The sequence below is a fragment of the Python bivittatus genome, unplaced genomic scaffold, assembly GCF_059951505.1.
Source record: "Python bivittatus isolate LINGU-HERP-01145 unplaced genomic scaffold, Pbiv_v1 ctg000310_np1212, whole genome shotgun sequence".
In the NCBI taxonomy this organism is placed as follows: Eukaryota; Metazoa; Chordata; class Lepidosauria; order Squamata; family Pythonidae; genus Python; species Python bivittatus.
In genome coordinates, this window is record NW_028277054.1 from 6,265,819 (window position 1) to 6,288,622 (window position 22,804).

At 43.3% G+C, this 22,804-nt stretch overlaps 1 protein-coding gene across 1 annotated transcript; it reads right to left on the minus strand.

The window, feature by feature from the left end:
- Window positions 1-13,278: 13,278 nt before the first annotated feature.
- LOC112542207 (N-formyl peptide receptor 2-like) lies at window positions 13,279-15,018 on the minus strand. Its single transcript, XM_025174442.2, has one exon. It carries the CDS (start codon window positions 15,016-15,018, stop codon window positions 14,035-14,037), a length of 984 nt encoding a protein of 327 aa, XP_025030210.2. The 3' UTR covers window positions 13,279-14,034.
- Window positions 15,019-22,804: the final 7,786 nt, after the last annotated feature.

Consider the following 22,804-nt stretch of genomic DNA (forward strand, 5'->3'; position numbering starts at 1 on the left):
TGCACCTAGGACCTGTACAACTGCATTTCTTCAGTACATATGAATGGTCTGTCCTATTTCTTTCACCTCTTAGTCTGGTCTTTAAATCTAGCTCAAAACTCCCAACTATTCCTCCTATGCTATATTTCCAAATACTCCAAACAGTTTACAATGACACTGATGGCTTTTTCTGGCTATTTGCAACCCTTTAATTCCAGGCTGGCATACAGCATCTTGTCCATTCCCATTGGATGACAACTTGTGTAGCGGCTTTGACGCTACACATCCCAAAACTTTGGGGAGAGGGCAGACGCAGTTCTTGGAGCTCAGTGGATGCATCCTTGTACGAAGCCATGGCTTCATGAGGTTTACACCACTTGCTGAGCGATAAACCATAGTTTGTTAACCCCCACGGCTCACCCAAGCGAATCACCTTAGGCATGATGGGTGAGTCAGATTTTTTAATTAAAAAAAAATCATGGTGGAGACTACTCACCCAGTTTTAAGTTCTGACAAGCTTGGCAACTCTTGTCTTTCAGTGCACATCTGGAGACTTGCAGCAACTTTCTGTCTAGTTACTGTCTATCTTGACAATCATTCTTATCTATCTGGTCTGCTGTTCGGAAATGCTTGCAGAGGGGCTAAGGTCCTATCAAGTCACTGCCCTGAAGAACAGAGTCCTTCTCTGTCTGGTGAGAAGTGAATTTTCTCTGAATTCAATGGGGCATGGAGTCAGGGGACAAGCATAGTGAATTTTGTTCTGCTATAGCCCCATATTCAATGTTTTGGATACAGCTTTCTTTCTTTCTTTCTTCCTTTCCTTCCTTTCCTTCTTTCCTTCTTTCTTTCTTTCTTTTTCTTCCTTTCTTCCTTCCTTCCTTTCTTTCTTCCTTTTCTTCCTTCCTTTCTTTTTCTTCCTTTCTTCCTTTCTTCCTTTCCTCCTTTCCTCCTTTCCTCCTTTCCTCCTTTCCTCCTTCCTTCCTTCCTTCCTTCCTTCCTTCCTTCCTTCCTTCCTTCCTTCCTTCCTTCCTTTCTTTCTTTCTATTTATTGAGAATGTTCCTCTAATAAAAGACAAATCCAAAGAAAGAAAGAAAAAGAAAACAAAGAAAAACCAAAAAATGCAAGAAAAGAAAAAGAAAACTAAAGTTAAGAAATTGATAAATGACTTCCAACCTTCTTTCGAACAGATAATTGCAATCTTCTTATCCCTCCTCCCTCTTTGCAAATCCCCTCACCCCCTCATTTCATCTGCATCTTTCTCAAGCTTCGAATCCATAAATCATCCATTCATTTTTTTCAGCAAAAAGTCCTTATAAGGTTTCCAGTCTTCTTCTGGTACAGCTTTCATTATGTTTTTAACACAACTGAAATATGATTCTCAGAGATCGTTCATTCTGAAGCAGGGTTTCTCAACCTTGGCAACTTTAAGACGTGTGGACTTCAACTCCCAGAATTCCCCAGCCAGCATATGCTGGCTGGGGAATTCTGGGAGTTGAAGTCCACACGTCTTAAAGTTGCCAAGGTTGAGAAACCCTGTTCAAAAGTGTGTGTGCTTGAGAGGAGGAGGGAGGGAACCAAAGAACCCTCTTCAACAGAGATTCTGGATATCAAATTAGAGTTTAAAAGCTGGGTAAAACTGCCTAAAATGGATAGCGTTTATGTCATATCACCATTTATGCCAAAGGAGTTTTATAATACTGACTGGGGCTAGAATTCAGAATACTCTTCAATACTGCATACTATCTAATTGCTTAGCAATCTTCTCTCTCATGCATGCACACACACGCACTGCTGAACCTGTCTTCGTGGGCCTATGTTCTGGCACCCATCTTCCTCATGTGCCATGCCCTTTCCAGCAGGCCTTGTAGTTGCGGTGAAATGCTGCAGTTTAGTGTTAATTTGCCTGTTTTGTGTGCAAGGACCTTGGTTTGACCTCCATTGCAAACTCATGGAAGGCAGTTGTCAGTCAATGGCTTCACCTAGCTTTATGCCCTTTGAAATGATAGATAGATAGATAGATAGATAGATAGATAGATAGATAGATAGATAGATAGATAGATAGATAATATACCATTTCCAAGGGTATGAAAATTTGCAGGGGCTGAGGAATGAGACTAGATGAATGATCTCAATGTTTTCTCAATCACTCAACCAACCTTCTATAATGGGTAGCCAAGAGGGGGAACAAGTGTTGAGAAGAACATTGTGGCATCATTGTATGATGTTAGGTATAGGCACCCAGGAAAGTAGTCTTATAAACTAGGTCCATTTAGTGGAAGGAAGGTTCATTTATTGTGGTGTGCTTGTAAATCTTTCCACCAGGAAAGACAACCCAGTGAACATACCATCTCCTCTGGGACAATGTGCTAACAAGCTCCAATGTCAAGCCAACAGAGACCTGGCCAGCAATCTCACCTTTCCCTAAAGATCTAGAATCTAATTCTCACTCCATATCTTATGCAGCTTCTAATGTTCAAATAAATCATAAAATGGTAGAGGTGGGAGGCACTACAAGGATCATCTAGTCCATCTCTCTAGACTGATTTAGTAATTTGTCACTAACAAGACTCCTATTAAGGAGTTGGTCTCCACTCCTGAGTCATGGCATCTGTTAGGTACTGATTAGGTACTGCCAGAGGCTTCCAAGATGTGGGGCATTTGATAAACAGCCTCAGTCACTCCTCTGGGTTCTGTAATTTCAGTTAAACACTAAATGTATTGGTATGTACTCAAACACACTTTTACCCTCATAGTAAACACTGCACTCAAGACATCCTCTGCTAAGTTCCGTTTCATGGCAAAATGGAGGGTCAGATAAAGCACAGCCCAGCATTAATTCAGTCTTTACTTAAAGGTATAACATACAAGATTGATTCTTAAATGACAAGATTCTCCCATAAAGATGCAGACACTTACAAACAATGTTTTACTACAGCACTCTAAGTTTTCTGCAAAGACCAACTTATATAATCAAGAGGCAAGTTTTAGTCATGTAGCCAGTTTAACCAACAACTCTCTGAGGAGATAAGATGTAAGATACAGAAAGAAGTCTGACTGAGCTGATCACATATCAGTATTGCACCCATGTGGGAAAAGCACCTGCCTCTTGCCTCAAAACCGTCCTGCTATCTTCTCAGGGCCTGGTCTCCCAGTTTACCTTGGTTGGAATCAGCTTATGGATGATTGGAAAATCTCACCCACTTGTCCTTTCTCCATTCTGAATTGCTCCTTTCTAGAGCGAATTGACTCCCTTGTGTTAGGATTGGTCCAAGCGATTTATGTAGCTCAATGTGACCAGTTTCTCTCTTAAGTCACTTGCCCAACTTCTGAATGTGAGTGGAGGTCTTGGGTGGAATGAGCAGAAAACACAGGTGTAGACTTCTTAAAGACCCTCACACTTGGCAACACCCCAAGACTCCTGTTGGAGACCTCATCATCTCTTTGTATTTCTGAGCTGTTTTGACCACTACAGCCAATGGGGAGAGATTGGGGGGGGGGGGAGGGCCTTCACCTGTTGCATCCATACCTGTTTCTCACCTGGCCTTTTGTTACTTAAGCGAGTTTCTGTGTTTAAGAGATGAAGGGAATTTCCTGTTTCTCTCCTTTCCTTTCTTCAAGATACAGCTCAGATAGAAAAGAGGCTTGGTCGCTGGGCTAAGCTCATCCTCTGCATCCAAGACAACTTTAAGTTAACTAACCCAACAATAAAGATAGAGCTAGTACTCCTAGTTGTGCTTCTTGCCTAGACTACCTTGCAGAGCTACCAACAAGCTAAAGAAATACGCTAACTCATTCAAGCAGATACAATATAGGGCAGGGTTCCTCAACCTTGGCAACTTTAAGACGGGTGGACTTCAACTTCCAGAATTCTGGGAGTTGAAGTCCACCCGTCTTAAAGTTGCCAAGGTTGCGGAACTGTGATATAGGGGACCAAACAGTGCAGCAACAGGATATAAATCTCATAAATCCATATGATCATTGTAAGAGAGGATGGTTTCAGTGGGGTCTCCAGCCCTGAGAGATTATTTTTGTGTCATCTACGTTCCCTGCCGTCATGAGTCATGTAAGCACCACGTCTCCCCCCTGCCTGCCATGCTATTTTGATACACAGCTTGCTGTCTTCCCATCTGTCCAACTCATCAGGGTCCCCAATCTTTCTAGCCACCGACGTGGCACATGAGACGAGACCGTTGAAGTTTATCTTGGTTTCCTATAGGTCTCTCTCTCTCTCCTTTCCTCTCCCAGCCGAACATTTTGCAAATGAAATCCACAATGTATTTGTCACATTGGCATTTTCAGACCTTATCAGCCCCAGTCTTGCCGAGCTGTTATGACTTCCAGAAAATCACATCTTTACTTTTGGAAAGAAGGGCTGTTATGCTGTTAATCAGAAAGGGCAAACAATACAATTCTTTACGTTAAAAATAATGGGAAAGTGCTCATGGAAACGGGTGGGGGGGTCAAAGGCCATATTAAGAAGAGGCATTGTTTTCTTTTTTCTTTCTTTTTGAAGGGTTAAAGAAGGCCTCTTCTGCAATGCATGCTGCTATGAATTACGAGCAATGGTATTTTCCTTTAGACTGCTTACTTCTCTTCTGTTAAATGCTTGCTGATAGAATTATTATTAGATTTAATCTTCTTCTTCTTCTTCTTCTTCTTCTTCTTCTTCTTCTTCTTCTCCTCCTCCTCCTCCTCCTCCTCCTCCTCCTCCTCCTCCTCCTCCTCCTCCTCCTCCTCCTTCTCTCCTTCTCCTTCTTCATAACCTAATTTGTTGGGAAGAATGTCCACTGATCTCAATGAGACAAACTCTTACGTAAACACACAAAGGATTATAATTTGATCAACTACCCAGACAATCAAGTAAGATTCCTCTAACTAATCTAAAATACAACTGCATATAATTCCCTCTCTACACATATTCCCAACTGTCAAGGGTCACATCTTCCCTCGTTTCTCTAAGGTAAGAAACTTTCTTCTAAATCTTAGAATTTCAAAATAAGTTTGCCCATTCCCTTTCTCTTCTACTGGGCCAGCCAACTGCTTAGAAATCAAATGATTTTCCTTCTAGGAAAGGTGTATCTGTTGAATTTCTGCCTGTCCTATCTATAAAACAGGGATGGAAAACTGCAGTCCTCTGGCTAATTTCAAAATCCTTTCCAAGACTTAGTTTGGTGACAGCCATTTGTTTGTTTCCTGCAATTTGCTGCTTAGGGGAGTGAAAGAGCAAAGATCTGGGGGGGGGGGGGGGAATACCAGAAAAATCATATTTGTCCCCACCCACTTTGGGTGCCCCACCTACTACCTTGCTCAGCCCCACCCCCTATATGGCTCCAATGGGTTATCACTATTAATATTTATTTATTTATTTTTCAAATGTGTATATGCCACCCATCTCACTGTACAAGTGACTCTAGGTGGCATTACAAATAAAAAAACTATAAAACTTTAGAAAAAAACATACAAGTTAAAAACTACAAAAGGTTAAAATTAAAACTAAAAGTTAAAACTACAGTACAATCTAAAAAGGTGGAGAGAGCATCCTTAAACTACCAACAACCCCCAGTGCTGCGAACCCCTATTGGGTCCCCATGTAAGTTGGCACAGCCAGGTGGATAATAAAGAGAAAGTTGCCTTCCCATCCATCTCTCTCTTTCCTTCCATCCCTCCCTCGGGGTGAATTTATATAGACCCACCTTTCAACTCAAACAAATATCAATATCTACCCACACAGACTTAAGAGTCAGAATCTGTCCTCAAAGCTAGTTTTTCTGCCCAGTTCTCTTCTATGGAGTGAGAACCTGTGTGTTGTAATGGTGAAGGTCTTGGACCAGGAGTGGCGAGATCCAGATTCAAGTCCATCATTGGCCACCAAAGCTGATTGGGTGACTTTAGGGCAGTCGTTCTCTTAATCCAATCTACCTTGCAGGATTTTTGTTGTGGGGAAAAATAAGAAGAGGGAACAGTATGTACACTAACTTGAGCTTTTGGAGGAAAGCGGGGGATAGATGTCAAATAGAGAGAGAGAGAGAGAGATAAAGAGATAGATAGATATACTGTAGATGGATAGATATGGATAGATAGATGATAGATATCTGGATAGAGATATAGATAGATATGAAATATAGATAGATGATAGATAGATAGATAGATAGATAGATAGATAGATAGATAGATAAATAGATAGATAGATAGATAGATAGATAGATAGATAGATAGATAGATAGATAGATGATAGCTTTTATAGGAATAAGGGGCACCTCCATGCCATGCCACTGATCCAGGGTGCCACCCAGCCAGGGAGAACATGGCCCTGAGAAAAAAACATCCCGGCAACTTTTCCCCAGCCTTTTGCTCATTAGCAAAAATCAAAAGGTGCCCTTATGAATCCCAAGAGCATCTCCCTCCACTGAGATCAAGGAGATAGATTTCATCCTCTTGCCTCAGGCTTAATTTTCCTGCGGATCAGTCTGGAAGTGAGGGGAGTCAGGGAGACATCCTCCCCCTGCAAAAAAGATGAGAATCACACACGCCTCATTTGCCTTCCACCTCCAAAGCAGCTAAACACGCCAGGAGATTATGGCAAATGTAAGTGTAATGTTCTCGGTGATTGAGAAAGAGCACCGTCACGGCATTATTCGCAGAAAATGATGCCGACAAAGAGAAGTCGTATGTTCTGAGAATCCTTCGCGAGGATTGACGAAGCTGGAAGCTGAAGAAGCGGTGACTTCAACATCACCAGCACAGCTGATGGATGCTAGCATCATTTCTGCTGCCGTGGATGTGATGGACACCAATCAGCCATGACAGCATCACGTCTTGGCTGAAATTCATAATGCTGCTCAATTCCTAATTTGACAGATTAACTAACTGCAGTTCCTTGTGTCAGAGGCCACTAACAGTCCAGTGTCTGGACTTCACTCCCCTGTATCTGCTTGATGACCTAAATGTCTCCTGTGTTGTTTGTCCTCAGTGAAGTAATTTCTCAGAAGCAACAACTTTCTCCCTGCCATAAACTAATTCTTTCTTCCTGACTTGTACAACTGAGACGTCATTCTTGCCCTCTTTGGCTCCTTTTTTGCACCATTGTCTGAAAAAATCAGCAGGGGGAAATGTATATTTTTACATACATACATACAACACTTCACACTTTAGGGATAAGCAGCATAATACAAAATGTAGGATGGGTTAAGAAACAGCCAGCCAAAGAAATTAAAGACATGAGATAAGGAGAAGAAAAGGAAATAGAACTTTGTCTAGAAATCTATCAGCTTGCATTTTTCTGAAAGCAAAATATTATCACTGAATTTTTATCTGCTTTGCAAGAAACCTTACTGGCAGCTTACTGAATAAAAGAATTAAAAACCCAGTGGCTTGTTCTCAAAATTAGGCTTTTTTAGACCCACTTAAATCAATGGAAATGAAGTTAGTTCTACAGCTGAAGGCTTGTGTATTTGCATGTTCATGTCTCATGGTAGCATCACTGGGGTTCAGGTGCTTACATCCCTTTTTCTGAGTTGAAAAATAGTTCCACTTCAAAATAGACTTTTGGAGCTCGATGATCCCTCCCCTATTTCCTTCAATGCAGGAGAACCTTGAAGATGGCTTCAACCTCTTGGTTCCCAATAAGGCAGATGAGGCAACTGTTGAAATAAATTGGAAAGATAGCCCCAGAGTGCCAGAACTGTAGGGCTATTTGGCCAGGGGATAGTCCATCTAAATAAAAGAGAGGATCCATGGATGATAAGGAACCAGAAGAGAACAGAGGAAACTTGTAAAGAGCAAAGCAAAGGGACCATGGAAAGATAGCATGGACCACATATGCAGACAGCACAGGACAAAGATCAAATCCAAGAAGCACAGGAACCAGTAAGAAAATCGCAGCTGATGAGAATAGTGGTCCCAACAATTTCATATAATTTGCTTCCTTAGTCACGAACCAAAGCAGCTCTCAAAAGGTCGTTATGCTGCTCACTCAACCCAATGGATAGGATCTAGAAGACCAGAACAACAAGGGAAGTGATCCCCTAAAGTCATGTAGGCTATCTCCAAACCCAACAGATGTGCAACACCCCAAGGGCAAGCTTATCAAGTTAGTTCTCCTACCCCAATTCCACCAGTGATGAAGAATTCTGGGTAATTCAAAAGCTCACATAAATAGACCTATTTGGATGGAGAATAGGCGGTGAAACATCAAGCTGATTTATTACTTGTCTTCTCCTCTGGGGCCATTAGGGTGGTGACAATCTATTCTAAATTGGCAAATTAGCAATCCATAATGCAGAACTTCATTGATTTGATTTTTCTTTCAACTCCCTATGCCATATGTCACCCCTTTTCCTTTGCCAAAGTGAGTCCAACCCTTCCATCTCATCTCTAGTCAATGCCACACTCCCTCATTATCAACTCTCCAGGCTTGGAGGCTGCCCTGGCAACTCAAGAGAGGATGGGAGCCCACCTCATCCTAAGGGGACTTTTAAAAAGCCACCTGTCCTCTCAGGGACTACAGGTGGCCCAGAGATGCAGATGCTGTTTAGGAGAGTGCTACATGTAAATGTCAGCAAGAATGAGCTTTCCTTCTATCTCACTTGGGAAAAGAGCTAATGCAGGATCAGAGAATCAGCAGCTGTTGAGACCCAGTTTGAAATCAAACCAGCAGAACAGTCCAACGTAGGTTAACTTTTTCATTTGAATTACAGACACAACTAATACAAGCACTGATTTAAGTGTCATCTGTGCAACTGGCCCTTTGGGGGTTGCCTGGCGTATTCATCCCCTTCTTCCCCTCTGTTTAGTCTTTGGAGATGTGTTGGTGATGCTGTCTTGGAGGGAGCACATGTGTTGTACATGAACACTTCTCCCATGTTGTCTTTATACAAGAAGGACTCTCGTAGTCAAGAAACTTTCTCAAAGTTATTCCTAAAACTGGAGTTCTAGAGAAGTTGGTTGGATTGTCACACTTTAGAAGCACCATCTTTTTAAAGACAATTTTTATAAAGAACACTCTTGGTTCCATTCTTTCAAGATATTCATGTCTTTACTTCCCAATTTAACTGTTGATCAAAACGTGCGATGCAGGGTGTGGTGATGGAGTTGCAGCCACCATTTTGACTTTTTTGACCCATTCCCAGATGCCCCTGGTCGTATGATGAATGAAAAAGCAATCTTGATATGATAGACTGTATCTTTATGAATGCTAGATTGGAGTTTGGGGACTGAACTACAGAAAGCTCAGAAGAACTAACTCTAACCTTTAACGTACAGTTCAAGACTGTCCATGGACATTCCATCTCAACTAAAGCAAGGTGGTTGGATTTGGTTAGGATAGCTTAGTTCTGGAAACCCAGAAACCAGGTTAATTCAGTAACCAGGTCAAGTGGGTTGTATGAGAACAGCACCCACTCGCTCTCAACCCAACCTACTTCAACAGGTTGTTGTGGAGATAAAATCAGAGAGGCTGTTGTGGAATGCCACTTTGAGATTCCAGAACATAAATGTTTTATCCTTAATGGTCTATGCCACCAAACCTTACCTTTTTCATCAGGCCACAAAAGCATGTCCTGCTACTTTGCTATCCCCACCATCTGAAATTCAGACCCCCACCTCCTCATGGCAGGAAGTGGTTCTTGCAGAGGCTATCTGGAGCCAGGGCAGCATCTTGCTTCACCACAAAAGCCAGACTGTTTGCTTTCTCATGTGACTTCCCTGTGGGGAAATTTTCCAGCAACTTAAGCAACTTGTAAAGTGTGGCCTTAAACTCTGTCAGAAGAAGGCACCTGCTCCTTAAGGGGGTACAAGAAAGGGCACTATATCAGTATCCCTTTTATGGCCTCAAGAACCTTCCAAGAATGGGTATAGTGAAAAAAATTGAGTCCCCCCCCCCCGCATATTGGGAGGCTGGAAAAGGTGAAGAGGCATGCAAGGCATTCGTTTTTTCCCTTAAACCCCCAACCTAAATAAACTTACTTTGGGAAGGGGGCCCTTGATATCTTACTGAAAGCCTGGTGCAACATTTCAGTTGACAGGGGTTGTACAGCCCTCCACCATAACTCCAGGTAGATGTTGGGCCAGCTGTATCCTAAGGCATAATGAGTTGGCAGTCTCAGGTAGCAGATGGCAAGAGAGGAGGGTGGGGGGCATTGCTGGGTGTGCCATAGATTCTATCCCACCCACCCATGGCAAAGCCTTAAGCTGTAAGTGAGATCTCTGGGACTGGGGAAGAAATAGGAGTTTTTCAGGACATTAGGGACAAGCAATGGATGGGGCCCCAAATGTGCAAAGGGCCCCATTTCATGGTTGTGTTGACATTGGTGGTTTTTAAAAGATCTCTTGGCTGTATTTATATTAATTTTTCTGTATTGTTTTAATTGTTTGTTTTTATCATTGTTAGCTGCCCAGAGTCACTAGTCTGAGATGGGCGGCTATATAAATTGAATAAATAAAAAAATAAATAAATTCCAGAATCAGTGTTATTTAGGGAAAGGACTATTAGCCCTTCAGCCTTACATTCTGAGAAAAAGAGGTTCAAACAGCTCTTAGAGACCTTGCCTTAGCAAAATGACTAAAATAAATGACAGCTAGAGTTTTGGCTTATTCAGTTTCCAAGATTGGATATAGTGACTTCTTACCTTCTTGACAATAAGCCGAACTAAGAGACTTACCATGAATCCATTTTGCTGGGCTGTATTGTGTGGTTGGGGGCTTGAGAAGACCTCTTAAATGTGATGGTAGAAAGGTATGTTTATGTGTTACATTTCTAAAGCTGCCCAACTCCATGAAGACTTTAGGCTCCAATGTTGTTCTCCCATGACCTGTGCTGAAATAAGATTCAAGAGCTACTCCTGGTTGCTTTTAAAGCTAGAACAGGCAGGGCTGCTGTCTTGTTCTTAGCCTCAGGCACAAAATATTTGGGGATCCTCAGCCCTGTCCAGAGCCAAAATGAAACTTTGTTTGTACTGTAGAAATATTGGGTGGATTTTCACACATTCAAAAGATGACAACTGCACAGGTCTTTCCCATTTCCTGGTAATACAGGGTCTTTAATAGCTCAAAGAACTACAGTCACCCAAGTACAGCATTAAGATCAAGCAACACTCCATCATATTAGGTGAAGAGAGCAAAACAATTTACAGATGTTTCAGATAAACCACAAGGACCAGATTTAGGGCAAGTCAAAGTTCAACTTTAAGTTCCATTGATTTCAGCTGGGCTTTTAGGAATTAGAGTAGAAAATCTAATTAGGTGTTAGATTAGGAATCAATAGAATTTCAAAATAGTTCTCCTAGATCTAACAAGCTTCAGTTGTAGAAAAAAAAGTTTGGGCTGAATGCCCAGAAAAACATGTTCACAGCAAGAGCAATTCAACAAATTAGTTGGGGGCAATATTTGGTTGACCTTTACCCCCCAGGGTCTATTCTGAAGCTCAGCAACTTTTTCTTTCAGCTGGGCACAATGGCCTTTTGAAATTCTCCACCACATTTGTAGGCGACTTTTCTGAGTTTCTCTGGAGAAGGATAAATGAGCCAATCATTTCTCAAGGACTCATCTCTTCAGTAGCACCACCACTCCAAAAGCCTCAAGGGATGAGTTTTCTCTTGATGTTTTCCCTTAGGATTTCATGGAGGATAGGAAGCCAAGGAAAATTCAGACCCTGGAAGGCTGATAGGACAATGAAAACGGGACATTCATGCACTCTCCTTGGCCATCTCATCCCTACGGGAGGGCAAGAACATCCTTTGAAATAATTTCTAAAGAAAATGCTCTTTCATCAAATTAAATGAGTACTGATGAAAAGAAATGGAAGATAAATTCTCTGCCTGGCACTGTCTTCTGTTGTGATTTTGGCAATGGCCTACTCTTAGATTTCCTCCTCCTGTATGGAGTGAGAGTAGAAAGTACAGTAGAGAATAATTTGCCGTTCCAAAAATGGCCTTCTTTTGCAAGCTATCTCTTAAACTCTTTGTCATGTAAAGATCTTTCAGGAGACATGTGAGAAGCAAACAATATAAAATAGTCTACCTCTAACGCATTGTGCCATAGAAATCAACTAACGGGATTTTTCACCACATGGAAAGAGTGAAATATATACCTACCGACCACCACCATAGGTACGCATTTGGATCCAATGGTAGTAGTTGAAGCAGAACAGCAAAAGTGTCCACCTGAAGTCTTAATAGACCCCAATCCCTCTTTCCAGGAATTAAAAAAAACCAAAATTAGAAACTGCACAGTGAAGCATTGATTTCTCTTCCATCAAGATCACAGCTGCCTCACCGTGCCACATGGCATGTTCTCTCTTCTACAGATCCAGTGTATCAGGATTCTCAAATACAGTGGCAAACACTACCGTAGTGCAGAAGCCTGAATGTTGGGTTGATTGCACAGAGCAAATATTTTTTTTAAATGAACAAAAAACCCTGCCACGATCCGTTTTGATGCCTTCAGCCATCAGATGGCGGTATACGCACAGTTCTGAGAACAGTTCTTTATCAGTGTTTTTCAAACTTGGCAATTTTAAGATATGTGTGGACTTCAACTCCCAGAATTCCCCAGCCAGCATGCTGGCTGGGGAATTCTGGGAGTTGAAGTCCACACATATCTTAAAATCGCCGAGTCTGAAAAACACTGTTTTATATGATGTAAACATTGAGCCAAGCTCAATTCATGCAAGCTGGAGGCTGTGCAAAAATGGCTCAGAGAAAATCAGTGTGTTTTGCTAAGTTGTCATTTCTAGGGGAAAGTGTGATCCCTATGACTTCTATCAATGGAGCTGGCGGCTCCAAGCCTAGAATAAAAGAAAGAGCAGCCAGTGTGTGGGTCTGTGCCGTGCGAAAGAGATTTGATAAACAGGCAACTGAAGAATCCCTACAGAAAACTTGCTTTTAGCCTTTGTAAGAAATATATACTTAGCCTTGTTTTCCTTCCGACGAGCAGCTGTTCTACATAGACCGGGAATTGCATTGAATAGGAATGGATGATTCAATAATGCAACCTGGGAAAGATCCCTGCACACAACTTTTTCCCAATTGTAAGAAACTCAGCTCTGAAGAAAACTCTGAGTGTATTTAGTACTACCATCCACAGTGAGCCTTATAATCACAGTGCTTTTAAGTGAATTATATTTTCTAAGTGTTCTTTTACTCCCTAGGGCAGTGTCTCTCAACCTTGGCAACTTTAAGATGCGTGGACTTCAACTCCCAGAATTCCCCAACCAGCAGGGCTGGCTGAGGAATTCTGGGAGTTGAAGTTCACGCATCTTAAAGTTGCTGAGGTTGAGAAACACTGCTCAAGTGTCATTGGGCTCAAGCTAAGACCTGCTGATGAGCAAGGGAGCACTGTTGACTGCTTGCTGCTCCTCATCTGATTTAGCAAAGTGAATGATAAGAACAAAAGAAAATGTCTTGTTTCTTGCCAGCTTTTGGGCAGGTGGACAATCCTGGGTGCCAGATCCCAAACAGGGACAGTGGAAAAGGTTAGATACAGGTAGTCCTTGCTTAGGGACCACAGTTGGGAACAGCAATTCTGTTTCTAAGAACTGTAGTCGTTAAGTGGAAAATCACATGACCACGAAGGGCTTACCAGCTCACTTCCTATTTGGTCATTAAGCAAATCATCATAGTCATTAAGCAAAACATCATGTGACTGCGACTTACAATTTTACTTCCATGTTCTCCATTAACTCTGGTTGCTGCAAGCCGGTTGTGAAGCATGCGAATGGTGATCCCATGACTGCGGGACACTCTGATGGTCATAAATGTGAGGATTGGTAGCAAAGCTGGTTTTTTTTATACCAACATAACTTTGAACAGTTGCTAAACAAAGCAGTCGGTAAGCAAGGACTACCTGTAGGTGCGGGAATCCGCTAGGCTCACTGTACTTGAGAACTTCCCAAAATTTCATAATAACAAAGGCTAACAAGATACCCTTAAATTAAAGAATGAAAACACCCAGCTGCTGGGACTGGTGGTTGTCTGGGTACAACCATGGCAGCTTTCATATTTTCTGGAAGTATGGCCATTTGCTGTATAGTCACTCTTTCAGAATGGAACAGAAGACACTCAACTTTCCTTGCATCCTGAAGCCTTCTGACTAAGGTTCTGTGATGCTTCTGTCCCCACTGAAGTGTCATCCTCTTCAGTGAGGGCCTTGCGAAAAAATCCCAAGAAGGAGGCTTGGCGGTGGAGGCCTTTGCTCCGGATATACCCCACAAAGCCATAGAGCACTGGGTTGATGCAGCCGTGGAGGTATGCCAATGCATTGGAGAGCTTGAGTGCAATTCCCCAAAACTCATTTTTGCTCCAAACGGTGCTCAGCAGCACAAAGATGTGGTGAGGCAGCCAACAGATGAAGAAAAGAGCCACAATGGTGGCCACCAGACTGATGGTGCGGTGGCCGCTTGTCCAACGACGCCGACGAAGCTTGCAAAGTAGAACTGAGTAAGCTGTGGAGATGATGACAAAAGGCAGGAGGAATCCCCCCAAGAACCTGCTCAGTCTCAGGGGCAATTCTGTAGAGATTCTGAGATCCTTCTGATAGACACAACAGGAGGCCCCATTTCTGACTTCAACAGTGCGGACCACCAGGTAAGGGATGCTGAAGAACAAAGCCAGGATCCACGCTCCAATGCACATCAGGGCTTGAAAACGAGGACTTTGGTGGTTTCGGGCCCAGACCGGCCTTACTACCATCAGACAGCGATAAAGACTGATAACAGTGAGGATGAAGATGCTCGTAAAGGTAGTGAGGTAGCGAGCAAAGCTATGGAGCTTGCAAAGGATGAGGCCAAAGGGCCAACGGCTGTACATGATCTCTTGCACAAGGGCAGGGATTCGACCTGCAGAGAAGAGGAAGTCGGCCACAGCCAGGTTGAAGTAGCAGATGGAGGTGAAGGTATTATGCTTCTTTCTCTTAGCTATGATCCACATGACCAACCCATTGCCAGAAACACCCAGTACCAAGATAATCACATTGGTGACGATAGCAATGTGGCGCATGACTTCTTCCACAGTGGTTATATTATGGAGGCAATGAGAGACATTCATGGTTGCCTAAAAAGAACAACACAGTAAGACTTAGTACGGGTTCCTACGTTTTTCAATCTCATATCCCCTTGATGGAAAACAGGGTGGGCAACTGACAGCCCTCCTGTCACAAAGAACCCTCGAAGTCTTTCTCTGCAGCCCCCTTCCAACTCTGCTGCTGAATCTTGGCTTGCTCAACCAGGTCTTTCATGGACTCCCATTCAGATCATAATCTCATGTGTTTGCAAAAAACAGAGAAACTGCCCTCAGGACAGGAGCTGTGGTTTCTTCTATGTCACAGTTACTGTGGTTTGGCAACCACTCTTCCAGGGTGCAGATAGGTTAATGAATTCACAGAGAAGTATAAACAAGCAAGGGGTAATCTGAAGAGAAATCTCAGTAAGAGTTAAAAAGAACCCAGCTGAATTCTTGGGGTATCATGTTCATGCCTGAGAAGAGACACATACAGGATCAAGTCCTTGCCAATCTCCTCTCTAGGGAATAAATCAGGATGTGTGGAATGCTTCTTTATAATTCAAGTGTTCTAAGAGTACTATAGTGGTCTGCTATCTACTGATATGGTGTCAGCCCTTTGAGGTAGTCCAGACAAGAAGCACACCCAGAGGTACTAGCTCTTGTAAGGTTACATTAACAGAATCCTACAAGTCTGAAAGGACATCTCTCCCCCTCACCTTTACAGTCCAAGAAGCTAGGGAGGGTTCCTTCTGAGATGTTTGTCACACTCCCTTTCCTTCTGTGGGCTCAGCTGGCATTTGTCTGACCGTTGTCTAGTCTGTGGCTCTTCTATCTGTCTCCCAAGGTCATTCCTACATACCATTACAGTAGGGCAGTGTTTCTCAACGCATGCTGGCTGGGAAATTCTGGGAGTTGAAGTCCACATTTCTTGAAGTTACTGAGATTGAGAAACCCTGTAGTAGGGATAGAGGGTCTTTTTGGTTGCTGGGCATGCTGGGAATTTTGAAAGCCTCTTGAGAGCATTCTTACAATGTGATTGCCAAGGTGGGCTGTCCTGGTCAACAAAATGGCCGCAAAGGTGCATCAAAACTTTCTATTGGCACCTCACCCTATGGAGGCATGGAGCTTGGCCCAGTCTCGAAACAGTCAGTAGTCAGAAGGGGCTTCCTGTACATGTGCATGGCGCATGTGGCAAAGCCTCTTCCAGGTTCTGGAACAGCTAAAGGGGCCTCAGAAGTGAAGTGAAGCAACACAGCCACTTGGCTTGTAGAACCAAAAGGTCATGTTGCTTCACCACAGAGCTGTGTTGGGAAATTTTTGCAGGAATCTTCCAAGCTTGACACCTCGGTGCAACATACCAGACCCAAGTTATCCAAATTCAGGTGCTGCTTTCACATAATGGAAAAATGTGAAATGTGTTTTACATATGTCTTAAAGCAATGTTTCTCTAATCCCACAGAGTGGAAGAGGCCAAAAAATGTTAGTTCCACTTCCCTTTTTTTAATACCTTCATCTATGGGGTGATAGGTGATGAAGGGGTTTAAGGCACCCATTTAATAGAAGAGCAACTGGTGAAGTTGCCTCTGTCATCCTCAGCTTACCATTTTTTTGAGGGCAGGGATCCCAGAAAGTGCAACTGAAGAGCTGCAAACTTTCAACACTCCTATTGCATCAGAATGGGTAGTTTGAAAAAGTTTTAAGATTAAGATTTTGCCTTCTGTGGGCTTTGAGAGACGTTTTAAGGGGCAAAAGTGGATGCTTTAAGCCTTAAGGATATTTAAGGCATCCATGTGAGCCTTAAAAAACCCTAAATCTCCCCTCCCTATGGGGTTTTGTTGGCCCTCATCTGGCTGCAGCCAAAAGCAATTGTGTGCTCCTGCTTTGGAATTGAATCTGATTCCTTCGCCAACTTATGGGAAAACCTAGCACCTTCTGCATGTCATTTCATGGCAAAAAAGAGGAGAGGAGAGGAGAGGAGAGGAGGGAAGGGAAGGGAAGGGAAGGGAAGGGAAGGGAAGGGAAGGGAAGGGAAGGGAAGGGAGGAGAAGTGAGGAGAAGAGAGGAGAAGAGAAGAGAAGAGAGGAGAAGAGAAGAGAAGGGAAGGGAAGGGAGGAGAAGAGAGGAGAAGAGAGGAGAAGAGAAGAGAAGAGAAGAGAAGAGAAGAGAAGAGAAGAGAAGAGAAGAGAAGAGAAGAGAAGAGAAGAGAAGAGAAGAGAAGAGAAGAGTCCTCTTCCAAAAAGATTAATCAGGGCACACCATGATTCTAACTTTTTCACATCCTGAAAAAGCTGATCTCGTTCCAGGGAAAGAGGAAAAGGAAACAGGATCTCCATTCTTGAATTCTCGGAAATGGGGTTCTTTGGCTTCAGGGAGAAACAACAGTCCCTGAAGAAATGGAACACTCAGGGGAATAATCCTCTGGGGAAGAGAGAGGAAAGGAGGATAACTTTTCAGGAGAAGTACGCATGGGTATGCCAATCCTTGCATGACGACGCACAGGTTCTGCAGGTTTCGGAGCATGCCAAAGCCCTACAAAATCTGTTTGATCAGAGGGGAACAGACACGAACAGGAATCTATCTGCAGCATTAGCAACAATACCAGTTTCAGCGCACCCTCACGTTATTTTAAAAAGGCTGCGAGGAACCCATCTTACTCTCTGTATTCAGTCTAGCCCAGTGTTTCTCAAGCTTGGGAACTTTAAGAGGTGTGGACTTCAACTCCCAGAATTCCCCAGCCAGCCATGCTGGCTGGGGAATTCTGGGAATTGAAGTCCACACATCTTAACATTCCCAAGCTTGAGAAACACCAAGCTGTAGGAGCATGCTGGAACCTCTACAGCTGTTCCCAAGGCCTCCTGCCTGAGGCTCTGGGGCCACATCTTGGCCCCAGCCTTGCTCACCATTTGACGATTCCTGAAGCCTTCAATTTGGAGTTTGTATGCCGGTTTCACCTAAGAGGGTCTTGAAGTTCTGCTTCTCTGAGGCATTCTAAACAGAAGTGCAGGAAGTCGCCGAAGAACCTGATTGCAAGAGACAACAGATCGGTCTTTCCCTTTACAAAATCGCAGTGTGCAACCAAGGGAGGGCCGAAAGCTGATGTTGGAACATCTGAGTGCTCAGTTTGCAAGAAAACACTTGCAGGGGAAATGCCTGGCAGAGATCCAAGGAAATGCAGTTTTTGTGACTTTCAAATATTGGAAGAGGAGTCTGTTAAAAGAAGAGCTGCAAAACAACTTGGTGATGGGGGGGGGGGACAAAAGGAACCAGTGGTGTAGTGGTTATATGGCAGAGGTCCAGGCACAACAAGTTGCTACTAAGCACTGGAGCTGGTTGGAGGTCTTTGAACCAGGCACTATTTAATAATGCGGTCTACCTCACAAGAGTGTTGTGAGGATAAAAGAAAGAGGGAGTAGAGAGTCTGCCTTTCAGCTTATCGAGGGAGGGAGGGAGGGAGGGAGGGAAAGAGCGAGAGAGAAACAGAGCGAGAGAGAGAGAGGAAGAAAGAAAGAAAGAAAGAAAGAAAGAAAGAAAGAAAGAAAGAAAGAAAGAAAGAAAGAAAGAAAGAGGGAGGGAAGGAGGGAGAGAAAGAAAGAAAGAAAGAAAGAAAGAAAGAAAGAAAGAAAGAAAGAAAGAAAGAAAGAAAGAAAGAAAGAGGGAGGAAGGGAGGAAGGGAGGAAGGGAGGAAGGAAGGAAGGAAGGAAGGAAGGAAGGAAGGAAGGAAGGAAGGAAGGAAACCTTCAATGAGGCATGTTACTGACATGATGTAACTGTAAGAGGGACAACAGGCCCAGGTTGCTTTTAGGGAGCCCCTTGTGCTGGGGAGGAAAGGAGGCCATTAGATGAGAAAATAACCGAGTACTCCTGTTCGTTAAGTAATTGCACAGAAAAAGGTATTCCGGCGGGGGCTGCTGGTCTGAAGAGCGAGCTCTGCTGCAGCAGCATCGGGAACAAACTGCAGCGGTGTCAAAATGACGCACGTGAGGTGACACCATCAGGCAAATGCTGCAATTACGTCCTTGCCTCAGGTCCTTAGAGCCACGCGTGTATTTGGGCGATGAGGTCAGGGATGAGCCATGTTTGCCCTCCCTCGCCCCCCCCCCCCGCTGGGGCCCCCGCAAGTCTGTTAAAACCCCTTTCCTGTTCTGCTCGCTCCGCATGGCGCTTTGCGCAAAAGTCTAGGCAACATGTTGCGATGGGCCTCGCATCTGTCGGATCCCCGGGTTTTGCGATCATAGCTCAGTGGCACTCCGTGGCGCCATTGCAGTGCTGGGTGAAGACCTTTCTCTTTTCTCAGGCGTTTTCATTTTAATGTTTTAATTGAATTTAAATTATGTATAGTTCTACTGCTGCCTCGTTTGTGTGGTGTTTTATTCTGTCTTTGAATTGATTTTATTGGATAGGTTTTAACGTGAATTATACTTTGGTTGTGTTTTATTGTAAACAGCCCAGAGAGCTTTGGCTATAAAATAAAAATAAAATAAATATCTCTAGAAAGCTGTCTTGAATCGGGGGCCAGGGGATGGAGGTTTTGAACAAGGAAATTGTGAGTAAAATAGAACTGAAGCTGGTGTTTTTATCGAGAAAAGGGGGGAGGGGGAAGGAAGATTGTACCCATACACAGACACATATACACACAAAACAAGGGTAAGAGGTTCAGGATGTAATGAGGGACAGCTTTTATTCTGGGATTTATCCTCCCGGCTGGGTGGCCTGGTTCATTTTTCATCCTGTGGAACCTGAAATGAGAAAAAGAGAAACATCCAAAGGAAACCCTAAATGGAATTCATGAAAAAGCCTCCTCCTTATTTATTTTTTTTCCTAAAAATACACACAGAACAAAACTTTGGAGAACTGGTTCCTGTGGCATCTTGCTTCGAAGGCAGAAATAACCATTTTTATACATACATTTTCACAAAATTAGAAGGGAATGGGAAGGCTGAGAAGACTGCAGGGGGCCCTCCATATAGGTCGTCCTCATTTAGTGACTGCCTCATTTAGTGATCATTCGCAGTTATGACAGTGATGAAAAAGTAACTTTGTGACCGATCCTCACATTTATGACCTTTGCAGGTCTGTAAAGCAAAGGAAAGCAAAGTCAGATCGCGGTTTCACTTAGTGACCACTTTGCTTAATGACCAAGTTGCCGGTCCCAATTATGGTAGCTAAATGAGGAATACCTGAACAGCCAAGGGCCTGATGCCATCTTATGTACCTATATAAATGATTAATCTATCATTTAATTGCATATCTGAGGTTTTTATGAGATGTAAGCCACCAACAACAGTTGGATGAGGTGAGGCAGCAGACACATCAATCTTTTTGCTATCATTTATTTGTTGTTGTTGTTTAGTCGTTAAGTCGTGTCCGACTCTTCGTGACCCCATGAACCATATTGCGCCAGGCCTTCCTGTCCTTCACTGCCTCCCTGAGTTTGCTCAGTTTCATGCTCATTAGTCATTCATATATTTGCAACCCAGATCCAGTAGCTATAGATTTCACCAAACCTCACCCCAATCCACATTAAGAAAAGGCAGAGCCTTGATTGCACCATTGTGGCTGCCATCTTGACTTTTTTGACCACAGCTTGTGGACACCCCTGCATTCTGCTGCCTAACAGCCCCTTAGGAGCCGGTTTTCTTCTTAGTATACAAAAAATCCAATCCAGAGTTGTGTTGTCCATCACACCGATGCAATACAAGCTCCTCCCCTTTTGTGTTGTGACGCATGCACGTAAAAAAGGGGCGGAGCTTGCATCAGCCTGGCACAATGCTGCTACCGCCACTGATGAAAACCGTGGTTCCTGTTGATGTTTCTGGGGAAGCCCAAATGGAATTTTAGGTGGACCTTCTGAACGAAGCACTGGCCTGCAATCACCATCACCCCCAGCTGGCCTCTCCTTTTTCGAATGAAAACAATGTTTATTTTTTAGAAAGTCAAAAATGTTAGGTAAGACAGAGTCTGGCAGATGCCCAGGAAAGAGTTTGTGGGTGCTAATGTGCCAACAAGCAGCCTAGCTTTCAAACATGATGGATAAGGAACAGGATGGAGCAAAGATGCCATGTTGATCTGTGATACCAGGGTTTTTCAAGCTTGGTCACTTTAAGATGTGTGGACTTCAACTCCCAGAATTCTCCAGCCAGCCTGCTGGCTGGAGAATTCTGGGAGTTGAAGTCCACACGTCTTAAAGTGGCCAAGCTTGAAAAACACTGTTCCATAGTAGAAAAATACCAGGCAGTGGAAATGTGTCTCTCACCACATTTTTGGACCTCATCTCACGCTTCTCCAGTTCAGTACATTTTGGCACGAATCGTACTTAACTGGAAGGAAAAAACAAAGGAAAATCAGTTCTAGGCCCTTCCTTGGCATTATCACCCGATTTTTTATGTGGATTTTTGTTTTGCACCTTACCCTATTAGGGAAATGGGGCACAATGGTAGCTGAACCCATTTCTCCAAATGTTGGAAAGTTGTTTTGTTTTTGCCCCCACCCTCCTGGGTAAAGATGCTTTTGTTCTGCTACCTCATTTTGGGGTAGTTTCGACTTGCTTTTGAGCCTCTCATGGTAATGTTTCGGAATTATTTGGTGATTATAAGGCTGCTAGGCTGTGTTTTTCTCCCGTGTTCCTCTGCTCTGTGGCTTTCCATCCCTCTGCACTCTTTTGACTTTTCACTGTTTCTACTGGAAAAAGACCCCCATCCACTGTGCCTTCAGGGATATCCATGACATTTCTGACCCCCACCCAAAACAGATGTTTTTGTGTCCCCTCCCTTCTACTTCTCCTAATAATACTTCTCATGTTTCAATTATTAGTCAAAAATGGTTGCGCAAAATTATCTCATATGATGGATTATGTGATGTCAAGTCGTTGCTAGCAACCACATAGATAGATTTTCTCTGTGATGATCTGTCCCTGAGTCCACCCCCCTGGCTGCTGGTTGTTGTCTTCTTCTCTTTCCTTCCACCTTTCCCAGCATCAGAGCCTTCTCCAGAGAGTTAGATATTTGCATAATGTGTCTGAAGTAGAATAATTTGATCCTGGTCATTTGTGCCTTGAATAAAAACTGTGGGTTGATTAGTTCAATGATCCATCAGTTTGTTTTCTTGGCTGTCCACGGTATTCTCCAGAGGCTTCTTCAACACCAAAGTTCAAAGTGTCAAGACTCTTCCTATCCTGCTTCCATAGAGTGTCACAGAGAATACCACATCTTGCATGATTCTGACCTTTGTAGGTATGGGCAGGTCACAGCATTAGAATATCTTTTCCAAGGCCTTCATGGCTGCTCTACCAAGTGGTGTATTTCTTGACTGCTTGTTCCTTTACTATTGATGGTTGATTCTAAAAGGCAGAAGCTCTCCACCACTTTGATGTCTTTGCTGTCATTTCTAAGGCTGGTTGCTGTACCTATTGTCATTAGTCTGGTCTTCTTTATATTTAATTTTAGTCCCATTTTTTCATTGTGCTCCTTGACTTTTATTACTAGAGCATGCAGATCCTTTGCATTTTCAGATGACTTGTTTCATATGAAGGTTATGTATTAATATCTAATCTTTTCTGAGAGCCACAGCTCTTGGTGACCTCTCCATAGACACAGTAACATCTTCTTTCTGGATCTACTGGATCTACAGATATAGTAACCTGCTCAACTCTTGATGAGCTCGTGGACATATCTATGCAGGTTTCTTTGCAAAAATATCAAAGTGGGTGCCACTGCTTCCTTCCTTTTGTTTTTCCAACTTTCCACCCAAGCCTATAGCTGTAGGACATCCTGATATTCTCCCATCCAAGAAGTAATCAGTTTCACCACAGTTAGGAGCAACTGGCCTCCTTGAG